This window comes from Macrosteles quadrilineatus, unplaced genomic scaffold, assembly GCF_028750875.1.
Source record: "Macrosteles quadrilineatus isolate MER2022 unplaced genomic scaffold, UCM_ALF_1.0 Scaffold_3__2_contigs__length_128488019, whole genome shotgun sequence".
Taxonomy (NCBI): domain Eukaryota; kingdom Metazoa; phylum Arthropoda; class Insecta; order Hemiptera; family Cicadellidae; genus Macrosteles; species Macrosteles quadrilineatus.
Window position 1 is genome coordinate 47750441 of NW_026542596.1, and position 20714 is coordinate 47771154.

The 20714-nt window shown below is 34.8% G+C and overlaps 1 protein-coding gene across 1 annotated transcript in view; it reads left to right on the top strand.

Annotated features, from left to right (window-relative positions):
* The first annotated feature begins 416 nt into the window (after nucleotides 1-416).
* Nucleotides 417-20714, top strand: part of LOC128990460 (chromosome transmission fidelity protein 18 homolog) — a 58506-nt gene continuing 38208 nt past the window's right edge. The window contains exons 1-13 of the mRNA XM_054412830.1: nucleotides 417-555; nucleotides 2274-2394; nucleotides 2671-2894; nucleotides 3428-3539; nucleotides 4137-4272; nucleotides 5349-5475; nucleotides 7827-7910; nucleotides 11060-11203; nucleotides 14203-14308; nucleotides 15251-15397; nucleotides 18192-18343; nucleotides 19010-19218; nucleotides 20508-20643. Coding sequence (XP_054268805.1) covers nucleotides 2298-2394; nucleotides 2671-2894; nucleotides 3428-3539; nucleotides 4137-4272; nucleotides 5349-5475; nucleotides 7827-7910; nucleotides 11060-11203; nucleotides 14203-14308; nucleotides 15251-15397; nucleotides 18192-18343; nucleotides 19010-19218; nucleotides 20508-20643 — 1674 coding nt within the window. The 5' untranslated portion in view covers nucleotides 417-555; nucleotides 2274-2297. The remainder of the gene's footprint in view (nucleotides 556-2273; nucleotides 2395-2670; nucleotides 2895-3427; nucleotides 3540-4136; nucleotides 4273-5348; nucleotides 5476-7826; nucleotides 7911-11059; nucleotides 11204-14202; nucleotides 14309-15250; nucleotides 15398-18191; nucleotides 18344-19009; nucleotides 19219-20507; nucleotides 20644-20714) is intronic.

Genomic DNA, 20714 nt, shown 5'->3' on the forward strand with positions numbered 1-20714 from the left:
GGGCGTCTACATAAAAATACTTTATTTTAACACGTCGTTTGTAAAAATCCGTCCATTATTAACGGAGGAGTAGCGTTTTGTAGAAATCACCTTCACGTATTATATATAAGGATTGTCTGTGACAACATATGGTTTTTTAAAGGACATACGGACATAAAAATATTTAAATTGGATGACATTATAGATTATACATAACAGTGCATTTTTTCTGAATCTCCTTAAAAACGTAAAACTTGACCTAGATGATTGCAGTAGTACAGTACCAACAAAAATACAAATAAAAACTCATGTCAAATCCGCTAGGCAGTGGACTGTTAAAAAAAAAAAAAAAACCAGTCAGTCCAGGTCCAGCCAGATCTCCCTCCAATCCAATCGATCATCGATCACAACAATACTTAACACTTAACCTAAAACACCTTTATGTCATTAACAAGTCTATAGTATACATAATTTATAGTACAAATATTGCTGCTCTGTATAAATACACAGTGTGATGTTCTATAAAAGCTTATAAATAATTGTTGTCAGGTTGTCATTAAGACATTTTTAAGCAAGGTAAGTAAACAAAGATTGTTTGTGTTTGTAGAGTAGGCTATGCAAGTTTTGAGACAACATATTAATCTAATTCGGTGGAAATGGCCTAGTTTACCTTACCTAATAATAACATTGAATGAATAACTAGATTTAGAGATTACATTAACCTCTAGTACTTGATAACCGACTCCCTCTGTATTATCGATTGTTACAATCATTAAGTTTGGTGTTTTATTAGGCTAAGGTTGGTTATTGATCAAATCGATACTTTATGTTTATTGAAAAACCTAAAGTTTACTAAGTTTATAGGTAGTAAGTTAAGTGGTAAAAATATATACTTTACTTTATACTTTCTTATGAAATGGCGACCATACTATGTAGGTATTTATAGCCTAGCCTAAGTAACTTAAACTTAAATCTTTAAGCCGCGTTTACACCAAAGTTGACAACCAATAGTTAACAACCTAAAGTTTACAACTAAATGTTGCTCCTCACTAATTTAGAGCAACTAACTTAGGCCTAGTGAAACACTTGTTTCCAAAGAATAGGCGCTAAATGATCAGTACCTTACAGTTACGCAGTAGTGCAAGGATGTCGTCGGACGAAGAAGACGCAATATTTCATTCCTAAACAGAAAATAATATGCACTTTAGTTACCGGTACATTATTGAATCAGCAATCTGACACATACTATCTCCCATTAGTTTGTCAACAACAATTATCTGGATAGGCGATTAGAGTAATAATGATATTTAGGTAATAACTTAGGTATTTAAGTAACTGTGTAACTATGATATTTATTATCTTAGGGTAAAATTACAAAGTTGCATTAACTTGAATTTTGAATCGTAACTTTTACACCAATGAGGAGTTGCACTATACTGTTTAGAACTAGGCCTATAAGGACCACAAAGGTAGACAACATCAAAAACCGTTCAATCAAAAACGGTTTTTTAAATCCATTTTTTTCATGGGAGTTTTATGGAAAAATAACATAAGTTACAATAACTTTTGAACCTTAATTTTTACAGGAATGGGAGTTCTACTATTTTGTTCAGAATTTAAAGGGTGGCTACAACATACTAGATCTTTATCAAAATCGTTTCAGCCATTCCCGAAAAAAAGTCAATTTTTCCGCCTTTTTATGGGGTTTTATGGAAAAATCACCATTAAAAATCAAAATTTCAAAAAATATAAAAAACACCAGGAGATATTATGGATTTAGTATCTACATACAGTACCAAAATTTATCAAAATCAGACCACAGGCGTGGTATGTACCTCTGTACACATCCAGAGTTATTAGGCCTGATTAAGATATTTAAATAGAAAAATAGTTAACTTTTACCCTAGGCATATTATAATAATTACAACAATACAATAATACACATTTACAATTTATGTGTAAGTTACTATATGGGAGGGGAATAGTTCTTCACTAGTTTTCCACAAGTTGCTTGCGCAAAGCGCGTAGCAACTAGTCTTCCACTTTTTGTTGTAAACTTACTTTGATCTTTACCGACTCCGAGGGAAACCAAAATTTAGTGGAAAAACTTGTCACTCCACTAGTTGACGACAGAAAAAGTCGCTGCATTTTGTAGAAAAAGCAACAAGTTTCCGCAACTAGTGGAAAACCTGGTTGTCAACTTTGGTGTAAACGCAGCTTTAAACCGTAACTGAACAGACATAGCCTATTGCCTACTAGACCTAATAAAAATAATGTTTTTGGTGTACATACAGGTTTCAATACCAACATTTAAAACCATGGCCGACGAGTTTCCCGATCCTGATGAAGAGTTTGAGCTCATGCATGCTGCTGAGATGGAAATGATGCAAGAAATGGAGATGGAAAACTTTGATGGTAAATATAATCTCAAGGACGCCTAATCGATGTGAAGATTGTCTTAAACAAATTAAAAAAATGATATCCTTAAGTAAAATTAACTTTTAATTTTTATTTTGTTCTGATTATCCTTTTAAATAAATACACCTATTACCTCTCTTTCCTCCTTTCCCTGTTTTTCCTTCCTTTTCCCCCCTTAAGCCTAAATGCTTGGATTTACAAGTTGATAACTTAGATACCTATTTTTGTTCTTTAGCCTACACCAGTACCTACTCTGAACATTTTTGATTCCAGATGAAATGTATGCAGACCACGATCCGGGACCCAAAGCCAAAAGAAGTCTTGATTTTAAGAACACTAAAAATGACTCTTTGAAGTTAAGCCCCCCTCCTGAAGTGGAGCCACTTCTTAACAACTCATTTCTATCTCAGAATGAAACTAGTAAAACTACCGGCACTCAGCTCTCAAAGAGTCAGCAGGGTAAAAATAGCTCAATTCTTGAAAATGGACAAGACCCTGTAAGTATAATTTAAGATTAAATAAAACACAGATTTTATTAGAAATATGTATGTTTGCACCACATATTTTTAATACAGTTGTGGCTTGGTATGCCTACTTAATGTTTTTTTTTTTTTGGAAAATACAGCATCAGCAAACTTTTTGGAAAATAAGCTTATAATCAGCAGTACCTCCACCTACATGATTTGATTGATAATTTTGCTTTGCCTACAGCAGATCAGAAGAGATAGACTAATTCAAAGTCATCTAATTTCACGATGAAACAGTTGACACTAACCGAGTCCTATTAATCATTCCAGTGACAAGGTGAAAGGTGGCTAGTGTCAGATTAAAAACATTGTTTAGGGTGCATCAAACATATAAAATAGGATATAAGCTGGGTGTAACTTATAAGAATCCCTGACGTCTATACATAAAAGATAAACATATTTATTTTTTTCAGTTACTTTATCTTTTACACTGTTTAAAGAGCAATCTTTTTAAAATACTCTGTACCATAACGGAAAAAAATAAAAAATCAATGCGATTTTAGGTAAATACAGAAAACATACTTGTGGCGCTGAATGAAAATGGGGCGATATCCAACAAAAGGCGAGTCGAAGATTTGTTTGGTGATATTGATGACATTTACTTTGATGATGAACGTAAGTTGCTAAATTTATTCATTAGGCCTATACTCAAAGGTGTGAATAAACTGTGTATAAATATTACTGTTATGCTTTTGAGACCTCTATGACATGTTTTCTGCTGAGGAAAGTTAACATATGTACACATGTAATATGCATTCTCTTGAAAACTAGAGTTAAGTTAGATCCAAACTTCAAAAAATCATAATTGTTATTATATCTTGTTAAAAATAATTGGATTAGGCCTAGGCCTTTACGGTAATACTATAATCTGAAATGGCAACCATACAAAGGTTGGTATTTTAAGCCAAGTATGACTGGAGATGAGTGTAGGATGAGTGGCGTGATATTGTAGTCTTGTTAGTGACTAAGGCCGACATGTTCCTTAGACACAGCTGTTAATAGCCCATACAGCCAACGGCAACTAAGGGACCTACAGTTAATAGTGGAATCTGAACCACATTTTTGCCTTGTAAATAACAAATTGGTCTAGTTATCAGGATTGATGAGGTTATGTTTTCAAGTAGCATATACTCAGTAGGTTGGTGTTTTCATAGCCAAAATATGTTTTTACTATGGGAAACATGTTGCTTCTATATAAACTTTTTTTTACAGACACATCTAAAAAGTCCAAAAACGACGAGCTGACTGAAGATGAAAAACAACAAATGACAATTGAAACTATTTTATTTGAAAGGAAACGCCTCCAAGAATCCAAAATATTACCCCGCTTAACCAATTCAAACTCAAGGTAAGTTGAAGAATCAAAATGTTTGACTTGTTTAACCAGAAAAAAAGCTGAAATTGTGGGATAAGAATGTTTATATGGGGCCATACACATGTTACATAACACATTTTTTTTTTTTTATTTTACCCCCCCTCTCACCCCGTAACGCTTGAGCAACCCCCCTCCCCCTTTGCGTTGCTTTACTCGATCCTAGTGGCCTTTAATAACAGCTTAAGTATAATTTTACTAGTGGAATATGGATTTAAACTTGTAATGACTATAGTTTAGTAATCTTTTTATAATAAAAGAAAAATTGATACTAACAAACAAGATTGTTACTAATAATGAAGAATATAAATATATGTGGACGTATCTTTTTATATAACCAAGTGATTTAGATGTAATTTTGATTATTTTTGCATTTTTAAAGAGGAATGTTTGCGTTACGTAATGTTGAGCCAAACCCCCTCCCCCCATATAATGCAGCGTAACGCTATGCCATACCCCCCCCCCCTAAAGTGCGTTACAAAATATGTGTATGGCCCCTATACGCTAAACTTAATTACCGGTATACTGTTTCCATTAACTTGACAACAGTAAGAAGGAAAAGCTTCTCTTACTTCAGCCCAAAGCTGTAACGACCTCCCCTCTGGACTCAAAAAATATGCCTAGGTTGTCATCCTTTAGAGTTAAGATCAAAGTATTGTACATTGATGGTTAGTTATTGTTATTTATATTATCTTTTTTCTGTTTTGTTATTGTTCTATTTATTTGTTTAGTTATGTTATTGACGGAAGTTGTTCTGAAAAGCAGTTTGTTGTAGCCCAACTGAGAAACGCTTGATAAATAAAGGCATTTTTATTTATTTATCATTTACTTTTCTATCTTTTTCACACTTGTATTTCCATATGAGTTTAGGAATTAAACACCATGATGGCTTAGCCATTTGACTTATTATTTAGCATTGAATGTGTTATGTATGAAAAATACCTAGTACAATTTAAGGAAAACTAGTTTAGTACCTAACACATTTATCTCAATGATTAAATATTTTTGATGTCTTTGTGAACCAAAAACTAATTTTGAATGCTTTATTTTAGATTCACAAAATCAAACAAAGTAAAATTTTGTCGGACAGTTCCAAGATACAATTTTATGCCCCTAACTGACGGAAAAGGTGAGAGGCTCTACACAAGACTTCATACTGAAGAGGACATTGAAAAAGAGGTAGATTTTCTTCAAATTATACTATAGAAATGAAATTGCAACTAAGAGAAAAACCTCCATGATTTCTTAGTACAGGAAAAGTCTTTAGTAACAAGTGATTTGATTAAGAAGAAAAAATAATTATACAGTTTATTTTATTATTTTTCTCTAAGAAGAGGCTCTTGACTAGGATTGTGATTTCTAGAGACTGGGAAATCATAGCTAGCTTACCTTAAAGAGTCCAGGTAGGCCATAGTAGGCACATAAAAACACATTGTTGACATACTGAAGCAACAAAGCTGTCTTCAATATGCAATGTTGGTCCAAACAAGTAGCTCTTTTTCTCCATAGACTGTAAAAATCTCTTTTACTTCCTTGGGAGTAAAAATCAGCTGGAGTCGATGATTTCAGCAGTACATTTTCATGTCAACTTCGATTGGAAGCAACAGGTTCATAAAGAGTATCTTTTTGTATGGGCTGTTTAAAATTGTTCGTAGTTCATTTTTCATTGTTGTCGACTGGATTCAATTTTTTTTAATTTTTAATTTTTTCAATTTTTTTTAATTTATGGGAAAAAAATGGGAAAACAGTTTGTTGCATGTAATGCTCAAGAAATTAAAACAATTGGAATTGATATATCAATAGTTTACTTATCACTGGTTTACATATCAATATCTATCAATAGTGTAATAAACACAAACACTATCTTACTAAACCAGTTGCTTGTTCACAATAACAAAATTGAAAACTTAAGTAATTTTGTGAGCTGATCTTTACATAAAAAGTATTTCCGTTTGGTAACTTAGTTTGCTTAACTATTCGTGCAATAACTTATTACAATAGTTATTTGTGAAACTAGTGGGTGAAGTGGCACTTTGCTGCACACGAGAGAAATGTTTACGCACGAGCCGTTGGGGAGTGTACACGGATTACGTGCATGATAAAAGCACGCTATGTTGTGTTGTTTGGTTGGAATACTATGTGTGACAAAGTAAAACCTATGCGACAAAGTGAAAACTGTGCACGGCAAAGTAAGTAAATGCATCAATTAGCAGCTTTCTGTCTAGTGGGGTGGGTTAGCAACAAATTACACCAAAATATTTCACATCTGGCAACCAATGCACCCCTTTGGATTCAGATAGTACATGCGTAGACGAGTCCAAAAAGTCCGGGACACAAATTTTTCGGGCACTCTATGGGTGTTGATGACGTTATCAATATGGCCGCCAAAGTTGTGTGACACGATTCTACATTTCCCTATATAACTCGGGTTCATATTTTAATAGTGACCTACATTTTTAGTGATTATTAATCATGAAAAAATTACCTTTCCGATGGTGTATTTTACTTCATTGTTTATATTCATAATAGGCCTACTACGAATATTAGTTTTAAAAATATTTTGTTTTTGATTTATATATTTTTAAATCATTTTGCTAAGTGTCATGGATTTCGTTACACGTAGCTGAAAACGTCTTACATACACTTTTTTGTCAGAATATTACCTTTCTAACGGTTTATATAACTTATATTTTAAAAGAAAAACACTAGGCTACTGAAAATTTGCACAACAATGTAGTGGTACACAGTGAGTCGTTATGACAACAATGCAATTTATATGGGGTCTGAAAAGTAATAGCGCTATTTAGGGCTATTAAACTTTCACTTTTGTTTTAAAATTAGAGACAATAAAATTAAGTACAAGAAATAAATACCCCATCGCAGCAAACCTGCCGACCAAGCGAATTTCCATTTGTCTGAATTGATTTTCAATTAAATATATTTAAATTAGGTTTAACGAGTACCTAGGTTTGCTGCTAAAAGGAAACTAATAAAGTGTGTTTTTAGTAAAATATTGATAGCTTTGTTTAAATAAATAAATTTGCCAAGTTTGATAAAAACATATATCCATAAACAAGAAAACTACAACATTTTACAATATTCTCCATAAGAATAACATGGGAATTTTAAATTTAAAATATTTTGAATTTTCTCCGTAACCAATCACCGTACAAAAACACTTGGACAAACTAAATGATTTGTTTTTTTAAGCTCTTTAAAAAGGTCTGGAGAAAAAGTGATAAATTTTGTGTTTTAATTATCTTATATGTATCTTTTTTGTGTACAAGGCCTACATGGACTCTTCTTAAGATTAGCTACCCGATGATTTGAATTTTCTCTTAAAATCACAAGTTCAATTTATTAGACATAGTTTTATTAAAGTTAGTGATGATAATACAGTAAAAGTTTTGATGAGATAGAAGGTTTAAAAATAAAATGGCATTAGTGTTAAAGTTAAAATAGTATAAAATATATGAAGATTTTAGAGCTATTACACTTTTTTGTCTTTTACATTAATTTGACTCTTACAGATATCGGAAATGACAAATCAAACTCCAGCTGGAGGACTTCTCTCAATCCCTTTTGAACAATTACAAAAACTGGCCGAGGAACAGGTAAGCCAGTCATGGTAATTGTGACTACCGGTGTAGTGTATTAATTTAATTATAAAACGAATTGTATATTTCTAATTCAGATTCAAATAGTTACAAGTATTAAATTTGCTAGCTCGGTCCATGTACCCTTAGATATCGTACGATGTGACGTCATATGGCCTGATCGACTAAACTAACCCCATTGGTTGTTTCCATCACACCACCTTCCGTTCCCACTGCTACCTCGATCACCCGACACTCTCTGTACCGACAGTCATCGTCCTACCTCATCGACTCCCGCACGCCAATGCGGTTTTCTTAACGTAAAATGTGTTAATTATTTCGAGCACCTGTACCTCCTTCGCTCGCATCCAGGTTCGGATGCGACAATGGCGACAAGTGCGACAACCTACTGCGTGGATAAAGGAAGCGCGTTTTACAGTGCAGTGCCATTGTTTCGGTACGTTACATGCCACTAGACGGCAATTTTTACACCGCGTTCGGTAAATTAACGTTGACAGAAGAAGAAGTTACTACAATGAGTGTCATCGGAAATTTTGGGCCGTTCGTCAGTTCGGAGGAGACGTGGTCTACATATGTGGAACGTTTTGAACTTTACATAAAGTGTAATGGAATTTCGGACGACAAGAAAGTAAGTGCGTTTCTAACAGTGATCGGAGTTAAATCGTACAATCTGCTGAAGGACTTAATTGCGCCTGAAAAACCATCGGAGAAGTCGTTTAAGGACATTGTGAGAGTGCTACAGGATCATCTTCATCCTAAACCCTCGTTTATCACGGAGAGGTATAAATTCAGCAAGCGCGACCAACTGGAACACTAGACTATTTCGGAATACATTGTTCATTTAAAGCAATTGTCAAAGCATTGTCAGTTTGAGGACAAGTTACCGGACTATCTCAGGGACCGATTAGTGAGCGGTATTCGGAATAATTTGATAAAGAAGAGACTACTGGCGGAAGACAACCTGACGTTTACTAAGGCGGAGCAGCTGGCGACATCGCTAGAGACAGCAGAGAAGGACGCAGCATCCCTGACGTACCACGGCGGCAGCGGCAGAATGGCGACAGCGATGAGGCTTCAGAGATTCTCCTCAGCGCAACGACATCAACGCAGCAAACAATCAAGTGCATCATGTGCTGTTCTAAGTGTTGTGCAATCTACAGAGTGCTATTGTTATGGAAAAAAGGGTAATTTAACACATCAGTGCTATTTTCGCGAATACGTGTGCAATTTTTGTAGAAAAAAGGGTCATTTGGAGAAGGCATGTAAATCAAAAAAGAGGGGTAAGTCCAATCATTTTTCCTCTAAAAATAGTTCAAATGCCAAGGTTAATTAATTACTCTAAAAATACTCAGGGTAACAGATACCAACATAAACAATATTATGTAGAAGTAGATGAATCTAAAAATAACGATAAAGTTGTAAATGATGAGTTATATGATATTTCTAACATTTTTCAAACTGACAGTGAACTGACTGTTAATGTAAATCAGGGTATGGTCAACAAAATTGAACCTATTAAAATAGATTTGCAAGTACAAGGTAAACAAATGAGATTTGAAGTAGATTCAGGTGCTTGTGTTTCTGTTGTTTCGGAACAATTTTACAATAAGTACTCAAGTGATGTAAAACTAAACCCCACAGATCTAGTTCTGAGTTCCTACACTCATGAAAAAATCAAACCTGTAGGTAAAATCAATGTTAATGTTAAGTACAAATCAGTAGAAAAATGCCTATCATTGTATGTTATAAGCAATTGTGCTAATCCTCTAATTGGTCGGGATTGGATTAAGGATCTCCAAATTGTTGTTAGTATCCCCAACAATGTAAATAGTGTAATGTCGACTTCAGATGAAGTAAAAGTAGAATCAGGTAATCAGTCTAAAGTTGTGCGAGATTTATTCAACAAATTTTCAGAGGTATTTACTACTAAGCTAGGCTGTTACAATTGAGATCCTGTTAAGTTAAAGCTCAAATCAAATGTAGTACCTAAGTATTACAAACCAAGACCCATACCTTATTCTTTAAAAGACAAGGTAGAACAGGAGTTACAATGTTTAGTTGACGATGGTATCATTTCCACTGTTTCAACTAGTGATTGGGGTACACCTATTGTTCCTGTACTAAAACGTAATGGCAAAATACACATTTGCGGTGACTTCAAAGTTACCTTAAATCCATATCTAGAAGTAGATAGACATCCTATACCTCGCATTGAAGATCTTTTTGCAATCTTACAGAAAGGAAAACAATTTTCTAAAATAGATTTATCATCAGCATATATGCAACTAATGTTAGACGATGAAAGCAAGAAACTTTGTACCATAAGTACACACAAGGGGTTATTTGCAGGTTCGGATGCGACAAATTAACTACAAAGGTCATTTTCTGTAAGGCTATGCCCCCCCCCCCACGAGTTTGCTTTAAAACATTCAGTGATGCTGACCAACTTTCTTTATACTTCTTTATAACAGTTTAGATGTGAATTTAAATTTGAACAGCTGATCTTTCAGTTGAATGTTTAACCACAATCACATTGCAAACAAGAGACAAAACTAGTTTATGCTATTGGATTTAAAATAGGCTACTTTTAATTCCTCCCCCTATACCATAGTATATGGAAAAAGTATTGTTTTGGTCAAAATTTTCAAGTTTTTGAGTGAATATATCCGTTTTTGGCCCCCCTGAACCCAAAAAAGTGGTGTTCGAATTGATGTCTGTGTGTGTGTATGTATGTGTGGATGTGTACAGAGCTACATCGCCTAACCATAGAGGTTATTGATGTTGTAATATACACTACTGTGACATTGACTAACCATAGAGATTATTGATGTCGTAATATACATTACTGTGACATTGCCTAACCATAGAGGTTATTGACGTCATATATTCAGTACCTACTTTTACATCGCCTAACCATAGAGGTTATTGATATTGTAATATACACTACTATAACATTGACTAATCATAGAGGCTATTGATGTCGTAATATACACTACTATGACATTGCCTAACCATGGAGGTTATTGATGTCGTAATATACAGTACTGTGACATTGATTAACCATAGAGGTTATTGACGTCGTAATATACAGTACTGTAGGCCTACTGTACAGTACGTTACAGAAATTTTTTAATTTGTTTTGACAGTTACAAAGAAAGTGGGATCGGATCGAGAAGGTGCAGCAGGAGCAACAAAGTAGACTGGAACTGGAGATTTTCAAAGAAAAGGACGAGGATCTGTGGGTTGAGAAATACAAGCCTAAGAACTACTTGGAGCTTTTAAGTGATGAGGTAAGAATTTAAAATATTTATACATATTTTTTCTTATATAACAGTCTAAGAGGTTTGTGTTGTGACTGAAACCTCTCTCAATTTGTTTACCAATTTTGAAAAGATTGGCGTAATTCGATAGAGATTATGAGGTTGTTTCTGCCTAAAGTTAGAAATGTTGGACCTTACAATTAATTAAATAACATAATACCCCCGCCGCAGCAAACCTGCCGAATAAGCGAATTTCCATTTGTCTTAATTGATTTTCAATTAAATATATTTTAATAACATTAGGTTTAACGAGTACCTAGGTTTGCTGCTACAAGGAAACTAATAAAGTGTGTGTTTTTTGTAAAATATTGATAGCTTAGTACAAAATAAATAAATTTGATCAAAATACAAAATATATCCATAAACAAGCAAACTACAACATTTGACAATATTCTCCATAAGAATAACATGGGAATTTTAAATTTACATTTTTTTTAAATTTTCTCCGTTACTATTAACCGAACAAAAATACTTTTATATACTAAATTAATTGTTTTTTTAAGCTCTTTAAAAAGGTCTAAAGAGAAATTGGGAAATTTTGTGTTTTGAGGGTCAAAAGTTAGAAGAACCAATTTTTACCCCATAAAACCCCCCGTAAAGCCCCGTTCCCATGGTCCGATCATGCTGGTTCGCGAACTCATTCAAGTTTATCCCGCTTTACACCTTTAAACCAAATTTCATCAAAATCGGACAAAAATTACTCAAGTTATCGTGTTCACGGACGTATATCTATCTATATATCTAATTCCGTAAGCCCAAAATTTTACAATGAAATTGTGAGCGAACGAGAGGACGTAGAAAGCTGGGGGAGGTCTCATTTTAAAGGTCTCGGCATGAAATTTTGGGGAAAAATATTCATTTTTCTTAAATATCCACCAAAACGTTGTTACGGAATAAAATAATTCACATTTAAATAACATGGGAATCTAGGTCATGTCTGCTTTGTTTACATTAAAACATGTGGTTTAACTTCATTTAAAGCATATGATATGTATTATGTACTGTAATATGCATACTAACTTATTATAAATTTGAAATAGACGTTTTCCCAATTTTAAGGGTCTGGATTAGATAATGGAGTACGATTGGTTGTGTTAGGTATGTCTGAACAAAGTGTAAAGTTAGAAGTGATTACTGGAGTAGGCAAAGGAAACTTATTTTTCCATGCCAAAAATAAAACTAATTTCTATAGATCTTGATTAGTTTAAGTTTACAAGTATTCAATTCCCAATCATTTCGATTAGCTTTCAATATTACTTATTATTAAAGCAACGGACAAGGCCAAACCTTAACAAAACTCGGATTTAAAAAAAAAAAAAACAAAAAAAAACAGTGTTTACCCATGGTCAATTTTATGTTGCTTTTAGCCAGGTAAAGCGGCCAGATGATGTTAAAATAGTACTAGAATCAAATAAAGACGAAGGAATCGACTAAAATGGATAGCCTACCATGCAACAAATGTTGTTTTCAGAGAGATTTTGTTTATAAACAAAATACAAAATACAAAATACATTTTTCTGACATTGTAATTAGCATTTTACAATCTGGAGGATGACATTATCTCTATGTGTTTAATCTAAGTGAATTTGTCTATATTCAAAGAGATTTATATATATTTGATTGATTGTCATGAAGATTATAATTAAAAATGTTCTTTAGTTGTATTTATGATTAGAAAGTTTTTATAATACCGCATGAACAGTCTTTTGGAACTTTTATTTTAAACAGTGCAGACAACAATATGTATTATGCAGGTATGTAATAATACATATTATAATATACAAAAATGTTAAACGATAATTCAAGTTGACCCAATGGAGATCAACCCAATGGTTCAAGGTTCAACCCATGAGACAGGATATATAATATATATATAGGGGCTATTGCCCCTAAAAGCCACTAGTATATATGTATATACATATATATATATGTATATATATATATATATACATATATAAAAATTTGAACGAATAGTGTTTTTGGCCTCTGGGGACATCAAAATGAAAAAGTAAATCGGTCCCGGGTCTAGGTCTTACCGTGCCACCTACGGTAATAGCTACTTCCCTATAGGGAAATTCGCTAAAAAATAGTTAAAACAAATTTATTTTTATACAACCTGATCAGTTAAGAACTAATACATTCTGTAATAGGGTTTTCTTAAAAAAAAAATTGGCAAGGCTGCTTTTGAAATGTTTGGACTGTATTTTGTTCTTTAATTCTTGAGACAGTTTATTAAATAGTTTTTTGCCCATGTATGTCAGGTCTTTTTCTACTAATGAAAGACGATGCCGCGGATATTGAAAGTTAGTTTTAAATCTAGTATCATACCTATGCTCAACGTTTTCACTACATAATTTTTGAAAATTTCCTTCTACAATCAAAAGCTTTTTAAAAATTGTTAAACTCGGAACAGTCATTACACCTAATTCATGAAAAATTGGCTTACACGATGTTCTCCTTGGTGCAAATGTCATTATTCTTAAACATTTTTTCTGAATCTCAAAAATTAAATCAATGTTTGATGCGAAGCCCCAGAATTCAATTCCATATTGAATAATTAAATAGAAGTATGCATAGTATAACATCAAACAAGTTTTTAAGTCAATTGTGTTTCTTAAACATATCATTTGATAAGAAGCCGAATTCAGTCTACTAATTAAATTTTCAATGCTTTTGTTCCAATTTAAATTTACGTACAAAATTGTACGTACAGTTGTAGGTTCAGGATTATTATTGTATAATCCGCCATCAACAAGTAACATTGCCAAGTTACAAAGTTGCATTGGAGGAGTGCAAAACATCAGAGGACAACTTTAATGGAGTTGTTCCAATGTATCCCTGTAAAACTGTGAAGATATTTATTATATTTACTCAATAACAGAGCCAAAATATGAAACAGCAGTTCCAAAATATTAGTGCTGAACCATTAAGCAGTAAATGCAGTTACATATTTTGTCTCATTGTTCCAGGGCACCAATCGAGCGTTGTTACAATGGTTGAAACTTTGGGACAAAGTAGTGTTTGGCATTGAAAGAAAAGTCAAAGCGAAGCACAAAGATGATGGGAAACACAAAGGTATTAGTAATTATATTGTCACCGTTAGTTTTGACAAATCCTTATTTTAATGTTATACTCTTGAGTAACTTAGTGTTTTATTTTTTTCACCAATTAATTAATTGTCAGAAGAAAGAATTGCTTTATAAATTCAAATTTTCTTATGAGAAGAGGTGTTAAATGGTATAAGAGGTTTGAAAATAAACTCTGTATTTTAACACCAGTGGTTGTTTTCACAAAGACATAATCACTTGGCAGTCATTTCTGTATTTAATGATCAAAGTCTACTCTACTTGTCAATGTAATGGCACTATTATGGCTATAATAGTACTATTACACGTACTAGATGTGGAATAACTTGACAAAATAATGAATAGAGATTAAAAAAAAGAGTCACTCACTGCCCCATCTCTCTAGGTTAAATAGTCTTAGTTATAGACATTTTCAAGGCACCTTACACTCTTTAGGGTAAAAATGTTTTAAATCCAAACATTAATGTACAAATTAATATTTTGGAAAAACTATTTTTAGCAGTTGAAATGTTTGAATTGGCCCAATACTTAATTATGCAGAAATGACAATCAATGGTAACTCACGTTAAGAATATAAGGGGCGGAACTGGCTTGTAAGCATTTCCCAACGTCCACCTTTATCCTGAAATTGGGTCAGAAATGACTTTTGACCCGTCCCTTCCTGGTTTTTCCATTTCCCGTAGGCACCTTAATAGTTGCTTTAACATTTTTCATAGTCTAGCATATTTTGGGAGCGAGCTAGTGGTTTGAGCCCGGGACTCTGGTTCCTGGGGTACCGGGTTCAAATTCCGCGAAATCACCAATGGATTCTAAGTAATGTGAAAAACAATTCCGGGCTCATGCCTAGCGTCTTAGGACGAAAAAAAGTAGCACATTAGGCCTACATCTATTGTGTATGATCTTAAATCATTGTGTATGTGTGTTGTTACAGGCTACAACAAGTTTCAACGCAAGACAGGCCCCATAGTGAGTGATGAGCTGGACGAGCATGGTCGGCCGATACACAAGATAGCGTTGTTGTGTGGACCTCCAGGCCTTGGCAAGACTACTCTGGCGCATATGATAGCTCACCAAGCGGGTAAGTCACAAACTGAACCATGCCCTCGTGCCTGCACCCAGACTAACGAAAAGGAAGCGTGATCCATGCGCAGGCCCGAGGAGCGGCTCACAAAACTTTACTTAACAAAATGAGAACCATGGATGGAGGCTCAAGAACAACACGCCATTTGAGAGAAACGAGCTGTAATTAACCATTTAAAAGAATAACACAACAACAATAATTAACAATAATACATGAATTAAATACTCTCAATTAAACTTTAAAAAATTTTGATACCCGTTTACCCTACTAACTTACAATTATTTCATTAATCATTTTCAAATAGGCTAAATTTCAAAAATAAATCTTACTAGCTTTTACCTTTCAAAAAACTTTTAAATTAACAAATTACAACAATGATATATATAATGACTCTTATAATAAATTCATTTTATCTGGTAACTATAGAAACTTTAGGGGCCCCAAATTAGAATTCAAAAGAATATTTAATAAAATTATAAAATTTAAAAAAGATCAACAAGTAGCCTAAAGAATTAAAATTTAAAAAGAATAACAATTAATAAACTATGTATAGGCCTATAACAATAATAATTTCAAATAGTCTCTTGGGTTGCTTTTTTTTATAAATAAAATCAAAAAACATAACGACAGTGGGTAACTTGCGGTAGTGCGGTTGGGTTTTGGGCCAGGTCTAGAAGTTCAGCACCGGAGGGGGAACCAAGCAGGGCGGAGAGGGGGCCAAGGTCTACGAGGCAGCCATGAGTTACAAATTTCCTCCGCCAAGGTCGAAACGGTCCAGTGCATAGTCCTCCTCACGGGCCCTGAGTAACAAATCCAGAAACACAGTAGTACCAGGAGAGCTCAAGTCCATATCCGCAAAATTCACTGTCACACACATTTCACTATTTTCATTTAGTTCCAAACATTTCACTGAGCAGGCCTAACATATTTTTTCAGGGAAAAAACTCTAAATTTTTACAAGGTTTGTCTCTCTATCACAGCTCTTTAACAATATAAAACATTTTAAACAATAACAATAATTTAAACAACAATTAACAGGTGAAACAGTACAAGATCGGTAACATTAATACTTGCGGTAAAGGTGTCAGCAGGCTAGACGGGTATGTGACAGTGATAAATTTCACCAATAGAGAGAAAATATTTAAATTGTCTGGTCCAAAGTGGCCAGAAGAACAAGTTAACAATAAACAATTGACATCTAAACACAGAAAAATACTTTAAAATTGACAAAAAACGTTCCAAACAAGAATTTAGGCCTAACGCAACGACTCATGTATTTTTGCTAATTTCTCCAAAAGTTGTGAACAGAATTTGTTCGGAATGGTCTTAAAAGCTGGGGGAAATGTTCCAGCAGCTTCTCCAGACCATTCCAAACCTTAACTCAAAGCCTGAAACCAGTTGGCCTTTTGGTTACCCAGTTCAAACCTGAATGGAAAGTTGCCAAACTAAAAATTACTGTAACTTTCTTAAAACTTGAGTAAAATGACTCAAACTTTCTGGGGAGCTTTAAGAGCAGTTAATTCAACTTAATTTAACTAGTTTGGCAAGGACAAAGCAAAATAAAAGACTTTAACCTTACTTGACTGGGTAACACAAACTGAACATTTTACAAGACAAAACAACACTAAAAATTGTACGGGACACAGAAACAAAAGACTACCAGAAGTAGTAGCCTAAGACAATAACATTTACTGAGCAAAAATTGTAAGCCTAGGCCTACCACAAAACAGTCAGAAGGACCCAAAACTGACTTGGCAGTTTCTCTCAAATAGCGGCCTTCCAACAAGCATTTCTCAGTCAATTCTAGGCCTAGCATTTCGGGCAAAGCCCTGAATTATACCAAAACAACAGGGAAAAGGGAAACTAACTAACAAAAGGGTTCCACGACCCCAAGACTAGGTTCCAAACCTAGTGCAACCATGTGCAGCTAACCTAAATATAGAAAAATGTGCAAAAACTCACCCAAAAGGCGCGCGTGGCGCGATAAATTTACACCATTGCGTAGCAGAACAAAAGTAAAGAACAATTAACAAAACTGCTTTGCAAAAGGTAAAGCATGGAAACAGATGTTAAAGGATAAATTTGTTCTGAAAATCCTCTGCGAGGCAAACGGCTCTGACGTCGCTGAACCTATGAGTTGCTGGCGGAAAGAGTAAGAAAAACAAGACTCACAGCCTTGTTCGGGGTCGTGAAAGTGACAACGAAACACTGAACTAGCCTACTATAAAAAAAAACACTTGAACCATTGATCATGAGTCGTGACATTCGCCCGGTGGAAAAAGTCACGGCTCAAAACCAACAATGTTTCATATTATTGTGTTCGGAAAGAATTTGACAACCTTTGTGTAATTCTTACCTTGCAGACTCGAGACTTGTATTTGGATTATAACTTATCTTGATACTTTAAAAACTTTAAAATTAACTTTAATTACTTTAAAAATTCAAAATAATATTGAAATTGAATCACTGACAGAAAAATGTGTTCAAAACTCAAATATATCTTGTCTTTTCCTAAACAGTAATTAAAATACGGAGGTACACCTGATTGTTTTATAATGATAATGGTAACATGGGTGGTGTGGTCAGCAACTTTTCCTGTGTTGTATAGCAATCATTACAGCATTTTGGAAGTGTATCTTACAAGGGAAAAGAACTCGACCTTTTGAAATTGCATGCCATGGAATTGTAGCTCGTTGCGCTACCTACTTAGCCACCGAATCATAAAATTCTTTGCTTGCAAATGCCGACTGTACTGTGCTTAGATGTTAACAGTGGTGTCGGTGCTTTGCAGGTTACAACGTGGTGGAGGTGAACGCAAGTGATGACCGTAGTCCGGAGGTGTTCCGCACACAACTAGAGGCTGCCACTCAGATGAGAGCTGTGATGGGAGCTGAGCGGAGACCCAACTGTCTGGTGTTGGACGAGATAGACGGCGCACCCTCGGTAAGTGGTACTCACCATTGGATTGGCAAAGGATTAATAGGGGTGCTCCTCAGGAATCTGTTCTTGGCCCAATACTTTTCCCAATAAACATCAATGATATCACTGATCACATATTGAACTCACTACCATCTCTATGTTGATAACTTACAAAGTTTGTCCCACTTTAATGTCCACTACATGTATACTACTAGTCTCATTTATGAGCTCTGACTCATTAACTCATTGGCCTAAACAACAGCCATAATTTGCTAGCCCCAACTTCGCCTTATTTTTAATTTCCTTACAACACATAAAATGGCACAAACACAACAAACATGTACGAATGAAATGCACTAAGCTACAAAATAGTAAAGGTTATAATTTTATGTAGATTTTGCCCAGCACAGTAGCTAATTGGTAGCCATGATTTGCTGGTTCAAGACTGGCTGCCTGCACCACTGAGTCACAACTTGTTTGCCTTTTGATTTATACCATAACGATACTTCATTATGTTTAAAGACCACTGCACAAATTTTGACGGTAAGTTTCGATGCCTTAACAAACAAGGTTAGGCACCACAACATGAAGTGTGAGGTATTACTTGATGAGTAATATAACATCTTGGACTGTAGACTAACGAGTCTACCATGTTATTTGTTACTGACTAGAAATTCTTTTACCATGCAGACGAGCATTGATGTACTTCTCAAGTTTGCTCTGGGGAAGGGATCGTTGCGCGGAAAGGGAGCGAAGGCTAAGAAAGCAGCTGGAGGAGATAAAACTAACATTTTGAAGCGACCAATCATCTGCATCTGCAACGACGTGTATGTTCCTGCGCTGCGGCCTCTGCGACAAGCTGCGTTTGTGGTGCACTTTCCCCCCACCTCCACTGCAAGGTGAGGATAAGAGTGAAGTTTGGTGAGTGGTTAGTATTATTATATACCTTTGACTATTGATAGAAAGTCATTCTATTCCCATGTTAAAGCTGCAGTCACATTAAATGACCATAGTTGGATTGAGTGGACACAGTGTGCTGATGTGAAGTATACTACTGATTTCTCCTACGCTAACCATCCAACCTAGCTGGATTTCCCAGATTATGGGCTGTTGCATCCGTCGATGGTCCCCAAATTCTACAGAACTTGCCTGAACTCAAAGGCTTTTATAGTGTAACAAAAATCCCTCAGAAATTAATTTTGGATTAGTTGGTATTAACTGCAATTAGTGTTACTTAGTAAGGTAGATTTTGTTGACATTTCAAAATAGTTATGATAAACTGTCAATTAACTTCTAGAATTAGTTCTGATTTAAATGGAATGGAGAAAATACCTAGCGACTGAAGAATACTGAAACTCCCAGTGTTTGTATATGTTCTATGGTTATTATAAACCTATAACAATGTGCTGTGGCGGGGTATTTGATTATAGCAGTGAATGGACATCGTATGTTGCTGTTCTTCCGTGTTTAAAAAACTTATGGTTATTTAAAAAAAAATTGGCCTTTTCCGTTAAAATGACGGGATTTTATAAGTCTTTAAATACTTTCCCATATTAAAAAAATGGGGAAAAAAGTGGATCTTTTACGTTAGTAGTAATAAATAATGGTTTAAATACCTTTGACAGTAAATACTGTTCTGTTAATACTACTGTTCAATGAAATGGCGACCATACATAGTAGGTATTTTAAGCCAAGTATGAATGAAGATGAGTGTAGGATGAGTGGCGCGATCTTGTAGTCTTGTTAGTGACTAAGGCCGACATTCCTTAGACACAGCTGTTAATTAATAGCCCATACAGATAATGGCAACTAAGGGACCTACAGTTTATAGTGGAAGCCGAACCACATTTTTCCTTGGTAGATATATACAAATTGGTCTAATTATCAGGATAGTACTGTGGATAGTTGTAGTACTCACTCGTGCGGACGTTAATCCACACCAGTAAGTATCGCATCCACAGTGCATGCCTCCTATAAATATCCACAATTCGTTACCTCCTAGTAGCTGGATTACAGGACGACGCCACCCGTCCCAGTCATTTATTTAAACCATTATTTATTACTATACCAGTGATCTGGAGGGGTTGAGTCGAAGACGCCAGCGAATCGACGAAGCACGGTCTAGCGGCACATCGCAAAACCTTCCTTTGTCAGTCTATTTAATTCCTTCTATGCTGTTGTTCACTAGGCTGGCTCAGAGATTGTGTGAGATCACACGGCAGCAGCATCTGAAGACGGATCTTGGCGCCATGATGGCACTGAGTGAGAAGACCAACAATGATATCAGAGCCTGCCTGGGACTACTGCAGTGTCTCAAGACACAGGTTAGTCTCTAAGTTCTACTTACATAGTAGGAGTTAGTTACAATGCTCAAATGTGATTTTATGATTTAAAT